At 49.5% G+C, this 20,750-nt stretch overlaps 1 protein-coding gene across 3 annotated transcripts in view; it reads left to right on the top strand.

Moving 5' to 3' along the window:
- The window catches only part of LGR6 (leucine rich repeat containing G protein-coupled receptor 6), a 134,800-nt gene that overhangs the window by 64,905 nt on the left and 49,145 nt on the right, over positions 1 to 20,750 (top strand). For all 3 annotated transcript variants that reach the window (XM_017821487.1, XM_017821486.1, XM_017821488.1), the window contains one exon: positions 2,361 to 2,432. In XM_017821487.1, coding sequence (XP_017676976.1) covers positions 2,361 to 2,432 — 72 coding nt within the window. The remainder of the gene's footprint in view (positions 1 to 2,360; positions 2,433 to 20,750) is intronic.

The raw sequence follows: 20,750 nt of genomic DNA, 5'->3' as shown, positions 1-20,750 counted from the left end.
CCAGGGACCAGCTGTGCACAGGAGATACAGGAGGAGGGTATGGCAGGGGGGCCATTTCAACCATCCCCAGCCTTGCCCTGACCCAGTGTGTGAGTACCCTGCACATCTCTGTGCCTGATGTTCCCACGGTGTCTCCTGAGCCTTGTCTCTTCTAGACTCAAGTATCCCAATCGTGCTTTTCTACCACCCCCATAATTTCTATTCTAGGTTCCCCACAGGTGAGGATTTGGCATTTCCTCATCCTTCTGCCCGTTGTTGTCAGGCTGCTCCTGCTGCCCTGTGTTCTGCAGGGCAGGTCTGGGTGGGACAGCGTGGCCTGGCCAAAGCCTGCCCAGCACCAAGAGGAGCAGAAGCATCACAGATGGTGTCCTGCTCCTCACACCCCCTCTTAGCCACCCCCACAGGGTCTCTGCACACTCCCAAGAGCAAGTCTGTCCTGCCCTTGGTCTCCTGGGATCCCCACCAGCCCAGGCAGTTTCAGCAGTGCTGTAAGCCAAGGCCCAGCTGTATTTGTGCAGCCTTTTGCCCTTCTTCATCCATGGAGCCTTTCTCTCAGTCTCCCAGCAGGATTCTGTGTTTTCCAGCAGCTCTCCCACACTAACCTCTCTCTGCACCCCTCCTCATATGCACAAGTTGCCTTGGGCAGCCCTGTGTTGCCAGCAGTGGTACCAGCCTTCCCCTCCCAGACATCATCTGGGTCCTTGGTGGCAATGCTAGATAACCAATCCAGGTGAGATGCTGCAGACCCTTAAACATGTTCTTCATTTCAAAGGGAACCATTTATTGAGTATGGCCTCTCTGCTGCCCTTTTGTACCAAATGTGTCTTCTCTCCTGCATTGAATGACAAAATATAGCATCTGACTAAAGTCATGGTAGGTGATATGTATTCTTTCCTTTCCATTCCCATGCTCTTTTACCCTGTATAGGAAATATAATGGATTGCTTTGGCAATCCAAAACTCGCTTTTCACTAGCCCCTACTGACAGTTCCTAGTTTCCCTGGTCTTTCTTCTGTGTACCTACAAATAATTTACTGGTTAGTCCCCATTTTCTTCAGAAGTTGAAGAGTTGTGTGGCCTATAGCTTTCCTTTTTTAAAGCTTGTCTCTACAACTGTCTCCTTCCAACTTTCCTTTCATGTCAGACCTCTGAATCCTTGGCACTAAAGCTGGCAGTCACAGCAATGGGGAAGTTTCTTGCTTCCATCTGTGCTCTTTGGGCTGCCCCTTACCACTAAGGCCGTGCCTTTGACACTGGCAGTAAATTACAACAGGACCCTAAGCACCATTTCCTTTTTTGTGCCATCTCCAACCACTCTGAAGGTTTTGGAAAGAGAAACCTCAGATACATAAAACATTGTTTTTTAAGGCACTTTCCCCGGCCCAGTTACCATGCTGGGATGTCTCTCTTATCCAGAGGAGCATGTGCTACTGATGTCCCAATTCCGGACAGAGGCTGGTCCAGAGTCAAAAACTGAACCTTTCCAGAGATGCAGAGGTGATGCACACCAGTAAACTCAGATGTGTGGTTCTCCAGCAGGTCAGTGAGAGAGGGTAGTGGCTGAGCAGATCTGAAACACCACTTGGGGTCTGGTTCTCGCCCTGCCTCAACCACTAGAGCAGCTCAGAAACCCACCCCTGGGGTAGGAGCACTGCCACCCCTGTCTCCTCCTTTCCCATCACTTGCATAGGTACGTCCATGTCCACAGCCCTTCTCCATACCCTATGCTCACTTCCATGTCTGAGGAGTCCTCCTGGGTCCTGCCCCTCCAGCCCAACAGCTCCAGGGACCTGCTGTCTCTGAAATGCCTGAGCTGGTTTGCTTTTTTCCACAACAGCTCCAGTTACTGCTGCAAGTGGTGCCAAGGCTGCAAAGCCCCTCAGCAAACAGCTGTGGAGTGGTTCCTCACCCACTGTGTCTGCAGCTGGCCCACAGTGGGATAGGAAACCTGCCCAGGGGCTGATTTCCATCACCCTGCAGAGGTAACCACCGCTGACGCACGCGGGGAAGGGATGCCTTACACCAGGATAAACATGGGACAGTTGGCTGAGAGCGCTGCTGTTACTGTGGCATAACAGATGCATGTCTGCAGGGCAGAGTCCCCTTTATGGTCACATCCTCCAAATGGACCCCCATTGCAGCACCAGACTCACCCCTCGGCCCCTCTGCTGCAGGGTCTGGGCCAGCCTGGGCTGCAGCTCACCTGCCAGCAGCCTGGAGCTTGCTCAAGAGCCCCGAGTGGCCAAAACCTCCAGCTTTCCAGTGGGAGCCCAGGACAGCTTCAGAAACATGCGGCAACATCCTCCCTTTTTGTCAGGCTTTTTTTTTTTTTTAACAAAGTTTTCTTTTTTCTAATTATAGGATGTTGCAGAACAATCAGCTGAGTCGCATCCCTGCAGAGGCACTGAGAGATCTTCCAAACCTCCAATCTCTGTAAGTCATTAAAAATCAATGCTGCGAGCTGCACAATCCCTTGGGGGCCCCAGCCTTCCCAGCATTTGAGTCATTAGTTCCTTTGTCAAGGATGTTCTGTTCCTTCTTCCTTTTCTTTTCCAATTTATGCAAAGATTACTGTCACTTAGAGTAGAAGGGAGAAGAGGGCAGTTTTCAAGGAAGAAACACTGTCTTGGTAGAGGATGTTGAAATTACAGCTCCCCATGTGTGCATCGTGATGAAAAGGCCACCAGCACCAACTCATATGTCAAGGAACGTTGGAAAATATCCACCCAAAGAGTCTCTGTCCTCTCCACTGTGGACTGCAGTGGGAAAGGGACCTGCCAGGGAGCACAGAGGACACTCTGGTCTGTCAGCATGAGAGTTGGGCTGTTTTACCCAAATGGAGGGTAATTGTGTCAGGGTAGAAATGCTTTAACACACTTTTAGCAATTCAGCCCTGAGAAGAAGCTGAGGCTTGTGATTGTGCTTTTCGTTTGAACTATATCCACAGCAGGTTTTTGCTACTATGTTCACTAAAAATCGCATGACTCTGAAATACTTGCAGTTTTTCTGAGCGTAGACATGGTTGCAAACTGACCCCGATAGTGTCACTGAATTTAGGGAAGGTGTGTTTGGGAATTGCCCAGCTGGTGTAGGCAGCACTGCTGAAGCTTGTAAGAGTGTTCTGAGTTGGGCTGAGCCACTGGAAAACTGACCTTATCCCTAATCCTTAACTTCAGTCCCAGTCTCACACAGCCCTTTTATCATGAAAACGTTGGTTAGGAGCAGCTTCTGGGAGTCTCCAGGACAGCCTCCTCCTCGGAGCAGGACTATCCCAAAAACTCAGTGAGGCAGTTGCAGCTTTGTCTACCCAAGCACAGAGATTCCCTCTGGCTGGTGGCCTGGCCTGGGGCTGTTCTTCCTGGGCAAGAAGCTTTTTCTCTGGTCCAACCTAAACCTCCTGGAAGGGGATTTGCGGCCACTGCTCTCTGTTTGATCACCTGGAACCACCGTGAAGAGCTTGGCTTCATCATCTCTGGTTGTGCATCACTAGCAGATGTGATAGTTATACATAATATTGTGTTAAGATCCGGTTTTGGTATCCCTTTAAACTCTCTTTTTACTAGTTAATATCGTGTTATAAATGCTGTTCGTAGCATTTGTTTTTAAGGTCACACAATAAGGTAGTTATTTTTGTATCTTTTTTAGCTTTTGATTCTTTCTGCTAAGTTTATTATTATTATTACTATGCTCTTTGCTTCTTCTCTGCTGAGTGAAACCAACCCAGCTCCTTCCACCTCTACTCATGGGTCAAATGCCCTGGGACCCTGACTCAGTCACCAGCCCTCCACTGCACCCATCTGCACCCTCTTCATCCTTCTTACACTGTGCAGACCCAGACTGGTCACAATTCTCCATGTGTGGCCCTCCCAGCACCAAGTAGGAGTTTCTGTAAATATTAATTTAAATATTAATTTGCAATGGGGGTGTTTGCTGTGCAGGATATGAATGTTCTTTCTGCCAGGAGAGATTTGAAACCTTTGTTGTTGAAACATCATTGGCACATGGTGGTTGTTGTTATTAAATTGTGTTGACATCACCACCGGTGCCAGAGTCAAGACCCCCAACTCCAGGGATTTGGAGATTAGGTTGTTTTCTGAGTGACTTCCTTTTCAGGGGAAGCATGACATGGAAGGTCACTGCAAGGGGGCTGCCCCAGGAAGGCCCCTTTCCCCCCCTCAGCCTTTCTCTCCTCTGCCTGTGAAAGTCTGTGACAACCAGTGCTGCCAGAGCCCGTGGCTGGATAGACCCAACCTTTGTTTCTGAAGGTTCAGCGCCTGCAGACCCAACCCTGCAGCTTGGGCCACCTCTCCTGGGGCACTGATGGATGGCCACCTTGGCTAGTGCTGTGAGGCCCACGTGCTCTATCTCCTCAGCCCACAACCCCCTCCAAAATACCACACGGCATGTGAGAAATGCAAAACACTCCAAGAAGCTGCTCGCAGCATTTTGGGTTCGTTTAAGGTGCGGGGTGGGAGGATGGCTTGGAGTGAATTAGCACAGAGGCACCTGTTCATAGTGCACTTGGAGGCCACCTCATCCAGTGAGGATTCCCCAAATGTCTCCAAAGCTGGGTGAGGGAGAGGTAAGGCCAGCTGGGATCCAGTGTTCTTCCTGCAGAAACTGAACACTGAAGCCAAATTTTAGGAAGAAATAAGCTGCTTTAGACAACCTGAAGGAAACTAGGCTCGACCTTAAAGCTCATCTCATTCCAACCTCCTGCCATGGGCAGAGACACTTTCCAATAGACCACATTGCTCCAGGTCCTGTCCAACCTGGACTTGAACCCTTACAGGGATGGGGCAGCCACAGATTCTCTGGGCAACCTGTGCCAGTGAGGTTTCTCCAGGAGAAAGGTTTCTGGAACAAAACGCAAGCAGCAGAACAGTAGTAACTTCTGTAGGTCTCACATCAGTGAACCCACCTCACCCATCCTGTTCTGTCTGTGCCTACAAGAATTCAGGGTAAAGCCATAAGAGATCAGTCAGGTTCCCAGAAGTCACTTTCCCATGTGTGCCCCAGAGGCTGGGTCCAGCTCTTCAGCCGGGTGGGGGTCAATCTATTCTGGAAGCAAAAATTTCAGAGGTGTTCCCTGCAATGGAGAACTCTGCCCTGTCAGAGCTACCTGCTTAGAGGAGGGGCAGAAGGTGCCTCTCAGAAAGACCCCGATCACAGATCAACAACCGGCTGCATCCTGCCCTCAGCATGGGGAGTACAGAGTTATTCTCTGGGATGGCTGTCCCCCAGGACAGTTATTCTCCAAGGTGACAGTCACAAGCCAGCTCTGCCTCGTGTTAGCACCACACCAAGCCCTCTCTGTGCCTCGAGCTTGACCTCGAGCTTGAAAGCATGGAGGGCACATACAGATAAAGATGATGATATGCGTTTTCACAGAATCACAGAATCATCAAGAGACCTTCGAGATCATCAACCCAGCACCACCATAATGACCCCTACACCACATCCCCAAGTGCCACATCCAGACACCTCTTGAACACCTCCAGAGGTGGTGACTCCACCACTCACTGAGCAACTTATTCCAATGCCTGATCACTCTTTCAGTGAAAAAAAAATTCTAGTATCTAATCTGAACCTCCCCTGGTGGAACTTAAGGCCATTTCCTCTCATCCTATCACTTGAAACATGGCAGAAGAGACTGACCTCCACCTCACTACAACCTCCTTTCAGGCAGCTGTAGAGAGCAACTTTCTCTCTTCACACAGAAACTGCACAACAGAGAACCTTGGGCTGGGTGAAGGCCCAAGAACCATGTCTGGTGACTAAGCCCAGCATGGATGTGAGGCACAGCCCTGCTCTGTGTGGATGGGGACATTTCTGAAGACACACAGTGTGTTATGAGGTTGTACCACTGCTGTGCCTCACACTGGTGGAAGCATGACCTGGAAAACATCGTGGGTCTTATCCTGTGCTGCTCCCCTGAAGGAGCAGCCACTGCTTGCAGAGTCCTGCAGTTCCCCTTCTAGCTCATATTCAGAGATGCTCTTCTGTAGCCACCACCCACAGGAGTGGCACAGCATGGACAGCACTCTGTCCCAAGGTGAATACAGAGCTGAGATGCTCTGCTCGGTTTCCACTGGTGCTGCCACAGCTTCTCCAAATGTAGCTGCTCACCTCAGACCAAGAGGCTCCATGCAGGTCTGCATTAGAGTGATTTTTTTTCCCCTCTTTTTCAAATATCTGAGTCATTTTCCACAAGTTTATGAGACTCTTGTGTGTTCGTAGCCAAAAAATTAACCAGCCTGGAACACCTATAGGTCACCCACAGCACAGTTTCCAGTGTTACTGGTCAGGCTATCTGAGATCCACTGTATTTGTGTTGCCCAGAGACAACTTTTTTCCACTCAAGAGGGAAGTGGCTTTATGGCACATCCCTACAGCCCATGAGTTACCAGACTGGAATGGCACTTGGTGCAATATTAACTCTCTGTTTGTAAGTTGGCAACACATGACAAGCAGGCAGGACAGCTGGGAAGGGGGGGAAAAGGGGAGCCAGTGGGAATGGGGTGGAACAGCAGTACCAGACAGAAAGTGTCTGGTAATAAGAGCACTGTAATAACAGTGCTGGTTATTTTCTTGCTCTTTTGGATGTTTGCATTTGGTGTCCATGTTTGTCATTCTGGGATTCAGGCAGCATTTGGAGGGAAAGTGTGTATCCCTTAGGGACAAACTGACAAAGGAGAAGAAAGGCAGACTTCTCAATGCAAAAGTCTTTTCTCAGGGTTACAACTGAAGCAGCCAAACTAAGTGGAGGCTGAGAGCAATTGTTTTGGGCACAGCTCTACCAGAAGAACTTCCCAAGCCATGAAAGGGCTGAGGTGGCCAGACAAGTGGGACAGAAAGGGTTGTTTTAGCCACTATGGGATAGAGAGATGCTGGCCTTTACTGCCTGCACAGCACAAAGTTAGAGCTGAAATGTAGCAAAAAACTGTGTCAGTGGAGTCTCCGAAATAGGAAAGTGAAAAAATGATTATTGAACTCCAGTTGTCTCCAAATAAGGCAGCTGTCTTGGCTTCTGGGCATTCAAAGAGGATGAGATAGGACACATGCACCCAAGCTTTGGTGGCACTTGGAATTGAACTGCCATGTCCCTTTGCTGCACTGCTGGGGTCCAAGCTTGGCTCCCAGGCACGAGGCATGGGAAATCCCTTAGTACAGGTTCTGCCTGAGAGTGCTGGACAGTGAAGGAAGCAGATGCTCCTCAGGCTCTGCAGAATGTGTGCTGTGAGACATGGAACAGCTGGAAGTCTGAAGCAAGTTTGTGAGTCCCAAACAGCAGGAGATCATCTTCACATTCATGCTCAAGGAGAGGGAAGTCTGTGCAGGAAGGAACTCCAATAAATGCTGTCACTCAGAGAGCAGAAAGGAAGCCATTCCTCCTTTTTGTCGGGTGATGGTGCACGTGGAAGTAGGAGTGCCCTGCCCAGAATGATCAGTCGGTGGCACAGTCAGGGCGTGAACTCTCCGCTCCGGTGCCTGGTCCCCAGGAAAGCTTGTTCCATACTGGAGCCCTCTGGCATTGCACGTGCAGCCCAAATGCCTTCCCACACTGCTTCCTGGCAGTCTGAACCAAGGGCTCCAGCTCCAGGGAGAGGAAGGAGCAGCTCCCTGTACAGTGGCCTGGGTCCTGCTCTCACATCTGTCTCTAGAAGAGAAAAACAGGTGTTACAAAGGCCATGCTTACGCTGCTCTGCTTCTGTGGGCCTCCCCCTGTGCTTACCTTCCACTGAGGACCTGTCTTCAGGCAAGGAGCTTTCTCAGAGCTGCCAGTCCATGAGCTTCAGGTGTGCAGAGTTTTTCATGGCAGGTTTGGTGTCACCCACAAAAGATGTGTTGTCAAACCAGCAATGAGAGAACACTAATTTTGACTGCTCTAGATGAGGCACACTGGTTCTCATGAAACCCAAATTACTGAAGATCCAGTCCTTCACTGGACAGACAGAATGCCAAAAAAATTATTCAGGCAAATTTAGGGGAGATGGGAGGGTCAAAGTGTTCTCCTGAGGATTCTCTCCAACAGGATGTTCCCATTGCCCTGTGTGCTCCCCCCACACCTTTTCTAACCGAGGCAGATGTGGTCCTGAGTTTTGGCAAATAATATTTCAAACAAGGCTTCCTCCTGCAAACTCTCACAGAGGTGCTGGGAAGACTGACCAACCAGGAGGAGGTTTTCAATCACTCAACCTAACTCTGTGCCAAAGGAATTTGTAGGTCTAGGATGCCCATTGCCCATCACCTCATGTGCTGACCCAAAGTTTGGCTGCTCCAGGTTGGACCACTGTGTATCACTGGCCATCATTCATCAGGGACTTCCTGTGGTCTGTGTCACCCCTTGGCAGAGGGAGGCACCCACTGTGGGAGTTCAGCTTTTCCCAAACAGATATGTCCATTGTTCACTCAGCCCCACGGATGCCAGCCAGGCTGAGGGGGCAAGTGTCAAATCCACCCAAACATCCCCATCTACATCAGACACCCCTGTCTTTACAAACACCCTTCCCCACAGGTCCTCTGAAGCTGCAGCCATGCCTGTGGGGCCAGAACCAGACCTGCCCTGCTCCCTGTCAGCTACAGGATGTGAAGGCATTACAGCCTGGAGCCCAAGCTGTCAGGAAGGAGACCTTGGCAGAGATCACTAGATGAGTACAAAGAGGAATTTGGATTTCAAAAGAAGAGAAGGCAAAGCTCTGGAGACTGAACCTCCTACCAAGTGTGAGGGAGCTGCTTCCCAGCAGGCTTGATTTATCTGGGAAGCATGTTGGGAAGCCCAGTGGGGAGGATTAGAAAGAACACGCACACCTGATGGCAATGCTCTGAGCCCTGCAAGGGGTGCCAAAGCTTTACGTAATGCTCAGATCCAGTTGTGATCCCCTGGCAGAGTATCTGGTTGCCAGTGGTTTATAGGTGCAGTAACAACATACCATGTGTATTCTGGAAGAGTCGTGTGTCAGTCTAATTAACGACTTTGTGGTTTGTGAGCACTTACCTAAAGCAGATGGGCACTGTGTCTGTTCCTCTGCCAGGCAGGAGGAGTCCAAGGCATTTCAAAGTAAGCAGGTGCTATAAATTATAATTATCAAGTTTGCCTAGGTAGAGAAAGCAGAGAGGAGAAAAAACCTGATGGATTAAGAGATCAAGATAAACTCCTCATTTTTCCTTCTCAAATATCTATGGAAAGCTCTTTCGGGAATTTCTCGCAGATCAGCACTTTGGGAAGGTGCTTGGCATGTGTCAGGCTCGTTTGGGTGGGTGTTGCCTACATCAGCTTGGACTGGGGAGATTAATGCCAGCCAGAAGACTGTCAGAGCTTTTCCAGCATGGGGGGCTGTGTGGTGGCCTCTGGACAGCCATCACAGTTCTCTGACTCGGCTTTGAGCCCAGGGGCAACAGGAGAATAAGATTCCTTAATGGCCCAGTGCAGCTTTCCTGAAGTTATGACTTTAGTTCAGGTCCACAACAGCAGCCTGTGCTTTCAGCGTGGTGATCAGATTTCCAGTCTGTGGCCAGGAACCCCAGACCTCTGCATTTCCCTGGGATTCCCTCTTCCAGACTGGGGAGGAACTGCACCAAGAGCTAGTTGCTGGGATTTTGAGAGACTTTGGGCATCCCCAGGACAGTAGCAGGATTTGTGACTCAGTAAGAGCAGCAGCGTGGGCACAAAGCTTCTAGAGTCCCATTTGTCCCTGCTGGACAAGGCATCCCCTCATTTCTCTCCTGCCTCATGGCAGCTCATTTCTCCTTTCACAGGCTTATCTCCTCACGTAGACACCAGACCCCAACGTTATGGACAGAGCTGGCATGGACATGCTGACACACACCTACCCCCACCAACAGTGTGGAAGGCTATAGCTGAGCTCATCTCCATGTGTCTGAGTAGCACCTTTTGATCAAGAGAGAGAAGTAGATGCACTGGGAGAGAAATTAATCTCCGGGAAAGCAGGAACATGCCTTCAGAGACAGATCACTGCCAGCAGTGCCTGATCCTCTCCATTCACAGCTGGAGAGGGACACACAGTTCAAAAGGAGACATCTGAGTACAGATGAGATGAGTTGAGGTGATGGTTGAGTATAGATGACTTCTAGCTGTGACATCCACCTGTGCATCAAACTTGATGTCCTCTTTAAGTCCTTGTGTCATGATTTAATCCCAGCTGGTAATTAAACACCATGCAGCTGCTCCCTCCCCCCACCCTGCTCTGGTGGGAGGGAGAATCAGAAAGAAAAGTTAAACCTCATGGGATAAGAACACATTAATAACTGAAACAAAATAAAACATTACAATAATACTTATTATAATTGTAATGAAAAGAGAGGAATAAAACCTAAGAATAACGAGTGATGCAAAATATAATTACTCACCACCCGCTGACCGATGCCCAGCAGTGATGGGCAGCACCCAGACAACTCCCCTGCCTCAGTTTCTGTACTGGCCATGATGTTCTACAGTGTGAAAATCCCTTTGGCCAGTTCAGGTCAGCTGTTCTGGCCATGCTCCCTTGCAGCTTCTTGTGCTCCTGCTCACTTGTGGAGTTCCAGAAACAGAAAAGGCTTAGGGTAAGAATTACCCAACTACAACCAACAGATCAGTGTGGTATCAACGTTATTCTCATACAGAATCCAAAACACAGCCCTGTGCCAGCCACTGGAAAGAAAATTAATTGTATCCCAGCTGAAACCAGGACACCTTGGTACCTGGCACATGACGTGAATCAAGGAGTTACCCACAGCTCCAGCCCATCCCCTGGCCTGCATGTGCAGGGATTTGTCCTCAGGTAACTCTGCTCCAGAGGAGAGAGAGCATGTGAATCAACGTCCATCAATACTAAAATCTGGGGTAAGAGGGAACCAGAAGTCTGGTGTCTTGGCTACAGATCTGCAAAGCCCATCCAGTCCTGTAAAGTAACTTGCACATATTTCTGTCACATCCAAGTGATCAGCAATAGTCAGGGACCAGCTGTGACTGAGAGATTTCCCCACAGCTATTCCTGCCCCAGCAGCCTCCAGCACTTGTGTTTGCAAGCACAGAAACCAACTGAGGCACATGAAATCTGGAAATAATTCCCAGACATTTGCTGACAAATCTCCCCATTGCACTCACCTCCTCCTCTGCTGTCAGACTCTCCTGTCCCTGCTCCAGTCCCTGCTCTGCCTCCAAGAGCAGCAGCAGCACTTCCTTTCATGAGGACTCAAGACCCTGCAGCACCAAATCAGATTCTTCTTGACTCCTTTCCACCCTGCACTTTGGGTTTTCTCTTTGGGTCTCCCCGGCAAGATGCTCCATACTGCTGGCAAACACTGCCTGAAGCAACTCAAGAGGTCCCATTTCCTGGGATCCTGTCCTTGCAATCATTTTAGTTCCCCCTTCTCCCTCCCAGTCTTTGTTCTGTGCATTCCTTGGGAATCACTCTTCCAAAAACCTGCTGTTCCCAGTTGAAATCAGCTGCAGTCTCCCTGAGGAACGCTCTGGTCCCATCAGCACCATTCCCTCTAACAGCACCTTCCCGAGTCAGATGCTCATATGACAGCAGTGCTGTCCTCTTCACATTGGCCCTGCAGAAGGATTTGATGCCTTCACAAGCTGATGTGATGCAAACTGTGTCATATACATTGTTCTTTAAAATATTGAAAGCATTTTCATGTTTTCTACAAGTGTAATTTCCCATTATATTCTGATTTCACTTCCCACTTCTAAGTGGTGAAACAGCCCGATTCGTAATTCCCTGCATACAGGTTAATTGTACCTCTAACTAAAACAATCCACTTCCTCCACCCCATTGGTTTGCCACTGCTCTGATGTATTTAGCAGAATCCATTTGGACTCTTGTGAAAACGCAGCGAAGACTGCTTCATCCCCTGTCCCTAAAGGCAGGAAAGTATTTTTCTACATATGGCCAAAGATTAAAATGCAAAAAATTACTTAGAGCAATTTGAGAACATGTGGGCTTTGATGTTGACAAAGGAGGGGAAGCTCTTCCCACCTGGTCAAATTCTCACAAGCATATAAACTCTTATGACAGAAGGAATCAGCATGTCCTGAAGAGCTCAGTCAGTTCATTCCTCATTTCGCTTCTTTGATCTGTTTGAGATTTGACAGTTTGCTGTTCACCACAATATTCTTCTCTATAAATCACACGTGACGCAGTGAGGTTTCTGGAAGGTGTTGTTTCCATTGGTTGTTTAGAGGATAAAAGCTATGGAAAAAACAGATATCTGTACAGTCAACACAACACAGCAGTGACTTACAGTCTGTTGGCGTAGGAGCTGTCTTGTGGCAAGACCACCTCAGCCCTTTAACCTGATTTACTGGCTGCAGGGTCTTTTTGAAGCACAGGGAAAGGGAAGTCAGGGAAGAGCAGTGAGGTAGCTCTTATGGCATCCCTGAAGACAGACTGAAGCAAAGCAACCACAAACATTTCCTTGGTGATTGTTGCTGCTGAGAGCAAAAGACCTTGAATTTCACCTCTCAAAGACATCTTTACAACAGAAAGCATGCCTGCAGCAGGAAAAAGAGCCCAGGACAAGTATCACAGTGCAGGCAGCATGCTAAAGAAGGTCGTTCCATTCTAGAGGACACTTGCTGCTCAAAACATTCCTGTCCCATCTCTCAAATCCCCTTTTCCCTGAGGCTCCTCTTCCCCACAGCCCGCTCTGGAGAGCAGCACAGCTGACTCAGTGGAGTTTTCTCCCCATTCCTGTTTTCAGAAGTCCGATCTGCATTTTGGTATTTCAAGGGTTTAATAGCATTTCTACAAAGAAGACAGTCTAGGAGGGTCCGAGAGCAGACATCTACCACATTCAAGTGAAAACTTCAGGCAGATGTGCCACACATCTGGATGTACTGCAGGTATCTGTCATGCACTGATGCAGCCAAGATGTGATGAGTCCTTGCTGGACTTTGGCTGCAGTTAGTATTCCTCACTGGCTCTGTGGAAGCAGGACCCTCTCTGGCTCCACTGCCATGACTCTTCCTCCCAGGTGTAGCTTGTACAATCTTAGATTCACCTGAAAATGGAATGTTGGCCCCTGTAGCTTGTGCAGTGGAGCCAGTGCACAGACAGAGAAGAGATGATACAGTTTGGATTCAGGTGGGCTGATGTCCCTGGAAAGGACTGAGGCTTTCCTTCTGAGGCCACCTCTCATGATTTGGTTCAGGTATAATAACCCAAATTCAGAGGAGTTACTGCTTTTTGGCACAGATCTTGAGCAGACAAGATTTTTCTGGTTCCATGTACCACAGGCTGTCATCCAACCTGCCTCTCTCTAGGTCTTCCCTCCACTTCACCCAGCTGTCATGGAAGATCTGTGCTTATCACCAGGACTGGCAGGAGTAGCTTAGCAAGATCAGACCAGGGTTGAGGAGAAAAAGGTGCATTAGAATATAGATCAAGTTCAAGATTCAGATTTTGGACTCGTTCCTCTGCTTATACTGACCTGATCCAAATCCAGGTCTGGGTTCAAGAGTATCCCAGACTGGGAAACCAAGTGCATGGCTGGACCTTATTTGGTATTCCAGCAGCTTTCTCTGCCATTCAGTTTGTCTCCCCATGTTGTTTAGGGCATGTTGCCCAGGACCTCTGAAGAGCACTGGCATCTTTACTGCAATGATGAGCACCGATACATTTTCAAAAGCTGTTGGTAAATCCACTTGGCAGAACATGCATCACACTCTTTTACAGGGGCAAAAACTGTGGCTTGGTCACTGTGTTCTTGGTAGGACCCAGCAAGCAGCTTCACTGCCTCCCCTTTGCAGCCCTGAGATAAGAGCAGTGGGATCAGCCCCGCTGGCATTTGGCATTGCAATGGAACAGCCTGGGCCAGGTTTGTAGTTGGGATGTTGAGGAGCTGGGACCAGGAGACTGATGTCTTTGTGCCTCTGCTGTGACTGGGGTGCTAGATCCTTCCCTCATGGTGGGAGATACTAAAATACCACCAAGAAGGAGATCAAATTCTTCTGAGTCACCTCCATGGCCTCACTCCACAACCTTTCTTCACTTGGAGTAAGTTTCTGCTGTGCCCACATCTCCCTCGGGCAGCCCAGGTGGATTTGTCTCCTCTGACTGTAGCTGTCTAGATATTACTCACCTCACCTCATCAGCAGTGGAAAATGATCAGCATCTCCAGAGGGTGAATCATCTGTTATCTCAGAGCCCTGTCTGGGGCATGAATCACTCTCTGGAGGACTCTGATTTTCTCTTCTGGCTATGAAAAGACCCTATAGTTGGTTTCAAGTTCTGTGTGAATAAGGCTGGGCAAGATGTGGTTTTCCTACCCTTGGAGAGCAAAAAAAAAAAAAATGTCCCCGTCCCCACCCCTCACTTTTATCTGTCAAAACCAACCCCCCAAGCTTTCACAGACCATCAGAGCGTGGGTACCAAAGCAGAGCTGAGCATCTCTCCTCCCCCATGGCCCTGTGCCCCACGACCCAGCACACACTTGTGTAGCCCTCAGGGAAACCTTTCAGAGGAGATCGCCGTGCCCAAAAATACAAGTACAAGGAGCAGCTTACTCTCTAACCAGGGAGGTATTTCTCTACATTTCAGAGCTGGAGGGATTTGACTTAATAACCAAAGTTCTGAGGGCAAGTCAGAAATGAGACATGGCTACTGGGTACATCACAGACATGGGTGCTGTCAGTAGGAGGAACTCAGCTGGTCAAATTAGAGCCTTTTCTGCTTAGGAGGAAAAAAGCATGAAATGCAGTGTGGTTATCCCACTACAATGACCTCAATAGCTTTTTCGAGAAGATTTAAAGACCACACACAGGCTGCTGAATGTATCATCTTCAAGGAACAGTTCTCTTTAGCAGTGCCCCAATAAATCCCTGCCTGCGTTTGTTCTCCATCCATTATTTGCTGTCTTTGAGCAATGAGTTGATGTGAAGTTTATGTAAAGGCAATGTCCATATGTCTCATGCTTGTGAGTGTCCATGCTGTGAATGAATCCCTGGATTCATCTCCCAGAAAGACAAGTGTGTTGTGTTGTTTGTCAGAGTAACAGCTAAAAGTTAAGCCAACTTCAGTCACTTCAGAACTGGAAAATAATACAGAAAAGCAGGTGTCTGCATGAATTGCTATCTCCTCCCAAGAATGGTGGATGTGATATAAGACATAGAAAGCAATGCATCAAATGCATTAGATGCCTCACTTGTGCACACTGTGTGTAAAAAGCAGCAGCTTCATCTCTTTACAGCTTTTGAAATTCTTTCCTGGAATGTGTAGAAAGTAGGTCATTCAGCTCCCAACAACCTTGAGCTGGGCCATCATGTGGCCCCATGATGATCCCCTGAGTCGGTTCCTCTCTTGAGACTTCACCTTCTAATTTTCCCATTCACTGAGCTGGTGGTTGGCAACACTCGGAAGGGGGTGAGGATGAGGGACTCCCTTGCCATGCCCCAGCAATTCCAGAATTCACCAGCTGTGCTGCCAAGTGAAGAGGTCACAGCACAGGTGGGTGGTTTGAGCTGTGTTTGTCCAGCAGCTTGGCAGTGGTTATACCTCCCTGGCTGTGCCCGTCAGGTGCTCTAGTCACCTCCAAACTTCTCTGTGTTGACTGTAGCAATCCAGCAGGGCCACCAGGAGCTCCATTTGGATAAGAACTCGAGAGATCACTTACACCAAGCTGAAACTGGTGGTTGCATGTCTGTCTAGATTGTACCTACACTGCAGTTACTGCAGTATTCCCCTTAAATAAGCAAATGTCCCTCAGAAGAGACTCTGGCAAACACTTTAACATAATTCCACTGTCATACCCCTCTCATATGCAATGTCACTTCCCATCTCAGACTGTAAGAGCTGTCAGGAAGAGGTACATGCTACCTTGACTGCCCTCAGTGTGTGTTCCAGGCACATTTTAGACACTAAAAAATATAATCACAGCTCGCATCCACAATCCACACACACACTCCTGCCTCCTAAAGTCATATAGTCATATAGTTCCAGAGTGTTTTCTATTGACCTTTATTATGGGGACTCATGAACCTTAACCCACTGGCTTATCCACACAAGTCCCTGGGGCAGCAGGGACTGGGGCAGCACGTCTCTGGTGACAAATCAATAGACACTGTGGACAATGGGTCCCAGATGTTCCATACAGTAGATGTGTCAGTGCAAAAGGGAGATGGGTCCCAGATGTACATGCACTGATGTTTAAGCACTCCTAGTGAACCACGGAGAAGCTTCAGGTAAACTGGAGATAGGAAGGCGAGCAAGGAATGAAAAACATATTTCAACTGGTAACATCTACCATAGAGTCATGGAATCATGGAATGGTTTGGATTGGAAGGGATCTTAAAGCTCACCTCCTTCTACCTTGTGCCACGGGCAGGGACACCTTCCACTAGCCTGGGTTGCTCCAAGCCCCATCCAACCTGGCCTTGGACACTCCCAGGGATGGGGCAGCCACAGCTTCTCTGGGCAACCTGTGCCAGGGCCTCCCCACCCTCACAGGGAGGAATTTCTTCCCAATATCCCATCTAACCCTGCCCTCTGGCAGTGGGAAGCCATTCCCCCTTGTCTTGTCACTCCAGGCCCTTGTCCAAAGTCCCCCTCCAGCTCTCCTGGATCCCCTTCAGTAGGCACTGGAAGGGGCTCTAAGGTCTTCCCAGAGCCTTCTCCAGGAGAACACCCCCAGCTCTCCCACCTGGCTCCAGAGCAGAGGGGCTCCAGCCCTTGGAGCATCTCCTTGGCCTTCTCTGGACCCCCTCAAAGAGCCCCACGTGCTTCTTGTGCTGAGAGCCCCAGAGATGGACACAGTGCAGGTTTGGCTCTGGGGGTGTCTCGGTGTGCAGTGACCTGTTCAGAGCCCCTCTCCCCAGAGCACAGTGTGTCCTGTTCCTCCTGTCCCCAAGGGCTGGTTTTCCTTCTCTTTCCCAGCTGGCTTGTATGCTTGACAAACACCATGTTTCCCAGCAAATGTGCAGGCCCCACATTGCTTGGTGGGCCTTGGAGCCACTCTGCACAGCTGCTTTCTGTACCTTCTCCATTTCCCTGTGCCCGGCACCATGGGCAAGGGGGCAGTGCCAGGCACACAGAGAGAGGGCTGGCTGGGGGAGCTGGCACAGCTGCCCAGCTGTCAGCAGTTTCTATAGCTGCACAGAGATTTTGGCAATCCTTCTTGTACCGTTCTGACCTGAGGGGTTTTGGAGGTGTCTGCAACCGGGGATAACAAAGCCCTCTTGTCTACACCAAAGGCACTTTGTGTGGAGTCTAGGTATTGCTCTGATTTCATTTCCTGAGCATCCCTTGTGGAGGGCTTCCCAGAGGAACATGCCCCATTAAGTCAGGAGTGAAGACTCTTTGCAGTCCAAACAGAGCCCTGCAAACTTTTCCACCAGGTCTTGTTTCACAGCCAACTGCAAACATGTTTGTGTCTTGAACCTCCATTCACTGCCTGGGGTTTTCACAAGAGTTTTCAGCCTGGAAATGGAACTAGGCAACACCTGTGAGTGTTGCTTGAGGGCTGTGAACTCTGCAGGGGCAGAGAGCCCAGGTTTAGAAGCAGGCCTACAAGGCGATAATGTGTCATTCATAGAATAATAGAATGCTTTGGGTTGGAAGGGTTCTTAAAGGTCATCCAGTCCAACCCCCTGCAATGAGCAGGGACATCTTGAACTAGATCAGGTTGCTCAGAGCCCCATTCAACCTGGCCTTGAATGTTACCAGGGATGGGACATCCACCACCTCTCTGGGCAACCCGTGTTGGTGTTTCAGCACCCTTATCATAAAAAATTTCTTCCTTATATCTAGTCTGGATCTCCCCTCTTTTAGTTTAAAACCACCACCCCTTGACCTATTGCTACAGACCCTACTAAAAAATTTGTCCCCATCTTTCTTATAGCCCCCCTTTAGGCACTGGAAGGGGCTCTCATGTCTCCCGAGAGACTTCTCCAGGTTGAACAGCCCCAGCTCTCCCAGCCTGTCTCCACAGCTGAGGGGCTCCAGGCCTCAGAGTGGCCTCCTCTGGACCCACTCCAACAAGTCCATTCTCCTACCATGTCTGCAGTACATGGTGGCAACAAGAACATAATGGGCAGAGCAGAAATTTAACTCAGTTTCCCTTTTCCAGGTGACCACTGCAATCCTTGGCTGCCTTTGTTCTATCCCAGTTGATATTAGCTGATGGAAGAAGCCCTTGCTCTTCCCCTGGGTTATCTGGGCAGGCTCAGGGACCCAGAACATCCTGCCTCTGTGTGTCCTGGCCCCACCAGGTGCTGTGCCAGGCAGAAAGAGCAGCACGTGTGGGGCTGGCTTGCAGGGGAGTGTGGCAGAAGGGGACAGACTGCCCTCAAGCAGGTGGCTCTGGAGCCATCCTGCCTCCCTTGCTGTGCCCTCAGCTCCTTGCACAGCAGGTTCCCGGGGAGCTCACCAGCCAGGCACTGACTCAGTGTGTCTGGGAGCTCTGCCTGAGAAAGGAGCTGAGGCGTTGGCCCCAGTCGTTAGTAAGTTATCAGAGAAGTTTAGCTGCAGTGACATCATCTCCTTCTTATGTTACTACAAGGAACTTAGATCCTATTATGGGAGAGGAGGTAACTCAATCGAGCCTTTCAAGATAAACTCAGACAGGAAGAGAGACATGATTGCCTGGAGGCACCAATTAGACATTTCTGGTGAGATCAGCTCTGTTCAGCTGACACACGTGCACACTGGGGCCAGGGAGACAGCCAGCACCTCACTCCAGAGAACGAGTGCCTGGGGGGGTGGGCTTCCTCCCAGGGCTGCTGGGTCAGTCCTCACTCCTTCAACAGCCACAGCTCTTCCTCCAGAACATCCTTTCTTTATGTCCTGTGTTCTGCTGTGGACAGAGAATTACAATGCAGAGGAACTCCCTGGTTTGGAGAGAGTACAGCCCGTCCAGCACCACTCAGTGCTGCATGTGACCTTTGGTGGCAAGTCTCCTCCAATTTTGTCAAGGGAAACAACAGCCCAATATATTGCAAAAACTACTGTGAGGATGGGCTGAAGTTTGAGGTCCCACTGCCCTGTGATGACTGGGCTGTGGGGAACAACCCAGTCTACACTGCAAGCCAGTTACTGCACATAACTGGTCTAAGGCACCCAGACAGTCAGCTCTTACTGGCTCTGCTGTGTGTGAGGAAGGCAAAAACCAGCAGCAACATTTGGGATATTTCCTGACAGCATGGCACTGAGCCTTTCTATTGCTTTCCAGGCTGCAGCAAAGGAACCAACTGGCAGGCTGAGGCACGCTCACATTTAGTGCTGACCTGCCCCTCTCACCGTGGCTCTGCATAGATGTGAACATCCACTCAGGGAACAAAGATGGCAGTGCCTCAGACCAAGGCACTTTTGATGTTCTTCCAGGCAGCTCACTCTATACCCACTCCTGTGGTTCTTAAAAAAGAAAATGGAATAAAGTCTGAGGTGTCTGCAGGCCCTTTTAGGCACTTTTGACCCAGTGTCACCTTGAAGTCATATAAATGCCCTGTAACTCTAAGCAGTAGATGCAGCTCTAAAGCCAGGAGCTGAGACTTTCCAGCAGCTGGTGATTTTCATTAGCTGTTGTTCTTGAATGTCCCACTTAAAATCAGCTCCTTCTGACTGCAATGAGCAGGACAATGCTCTTCGGGGCCTTGCTTGAGCCCATGAAGTCACTTGGAAATCTTGTCCATGCTGACATCTGGAGTCACTGTGTGTCATTCACCCTCCAGACCCACAGCACTGTTTGACAGCAGGTGTGGGATGAAGTCCCACTCCTAAGCCCTCCAGCAGCTCCGTGAAAGAGGCGTCTTCCTCTGTAAGCAACCAACGGGTTAAAGCTTGCAAGGAAAGCCAACTGAGTGATTTGGTGAAAGAAAGATTAAAACATCTCCGTGGAAGGTGAGGAGCCAGCCCCAGCCTGCGCTGTCCCATTTACCCACTAATCGGCCCAATTATCTCAGGTATAAATCATAACACAAAACACTTACAGAGCCAGAGTCACACACTGAAGAAAGGAGAGAACTGTTGGGTTGGTTTTTGTTTAGTATAATTGATATAATTACTAACAACTCTGTGCCAAGAACTTCAGCTTTTCTGCTTCCAGAAGAGAGTAGAGAGCTGTCTGAAAGCCATAGCAATTAGCAATCCCCACATGCACAGCTTTTATTAGAAAGAATGCACCTCTATTCCAGAAAGAGCCAGCAGGTCCCTGAGGAGCAATTAAACATCCCAGAAACCTTTTGGTGCCAGGAATGCAGCTGTCACTGAATCCATGTTCCCTGTCCCCTCGTCAATGCTGCAAAGGCACTTAAGGAGTCCTGCCCATTATGCTGCATATGAAATGCCTTCACTTGTAACTTCCTTGTTCCTAATTTTAACTTCCCTGGCTCCAGATAGGTGCATCTTGCTGTGCTGAGGTCCAAGCAGGCTGCTGTTTCTGAGAAGGCTCAGGCCCAGCACATCACTACCAGCAGAAAGTCTCCCTGTCACTCTACTGAGGAATCTGTCTGGGCTCTGATCTCCACACTCTGAAGCAGATTAAGACAGTAATTATGTGGCTGAAGCTCCCCAACACCTCCCGAGCATGTGACCCCAGAGGGTGTCTCATGGACAGTGGCCAGATATGCACAACTCACCACGTTGCCACTAGGCAGCTCCTGCAGAGCTGAGGGGCAGGAGAGCTGGGGTTCATCTGAGTCTTGCAGAGGTGACCTCTCACTGCCAGCGAGGTGTGGAGATGTGGAGCAGAGTCCAGCTTGGAGCTGCGGCAAGTCCAAAGCCAGAGGTCATCCAGGAGCATTAACAA

This window comes from Lepidothrix coronata, unplaced genomic scaffold (assembly GCF_001604755.1).
Source record: "Lepidothrix coronata isolate B3197 unplaced genomic scaffold, Lepidothrix_coronata-1.0 Scaffold90, whole genome shotgun sequence".
NCBI lineage: Eukaryota > Metazoa > Chordata > Aves > Passeriformes > Pipridae > Lepidothrix > Lepidothrix coronata.
Note: the sequence above shows the minus strand (reverse complement) of the source record. Positions and strands in the feature narration are given on the sequence as shown.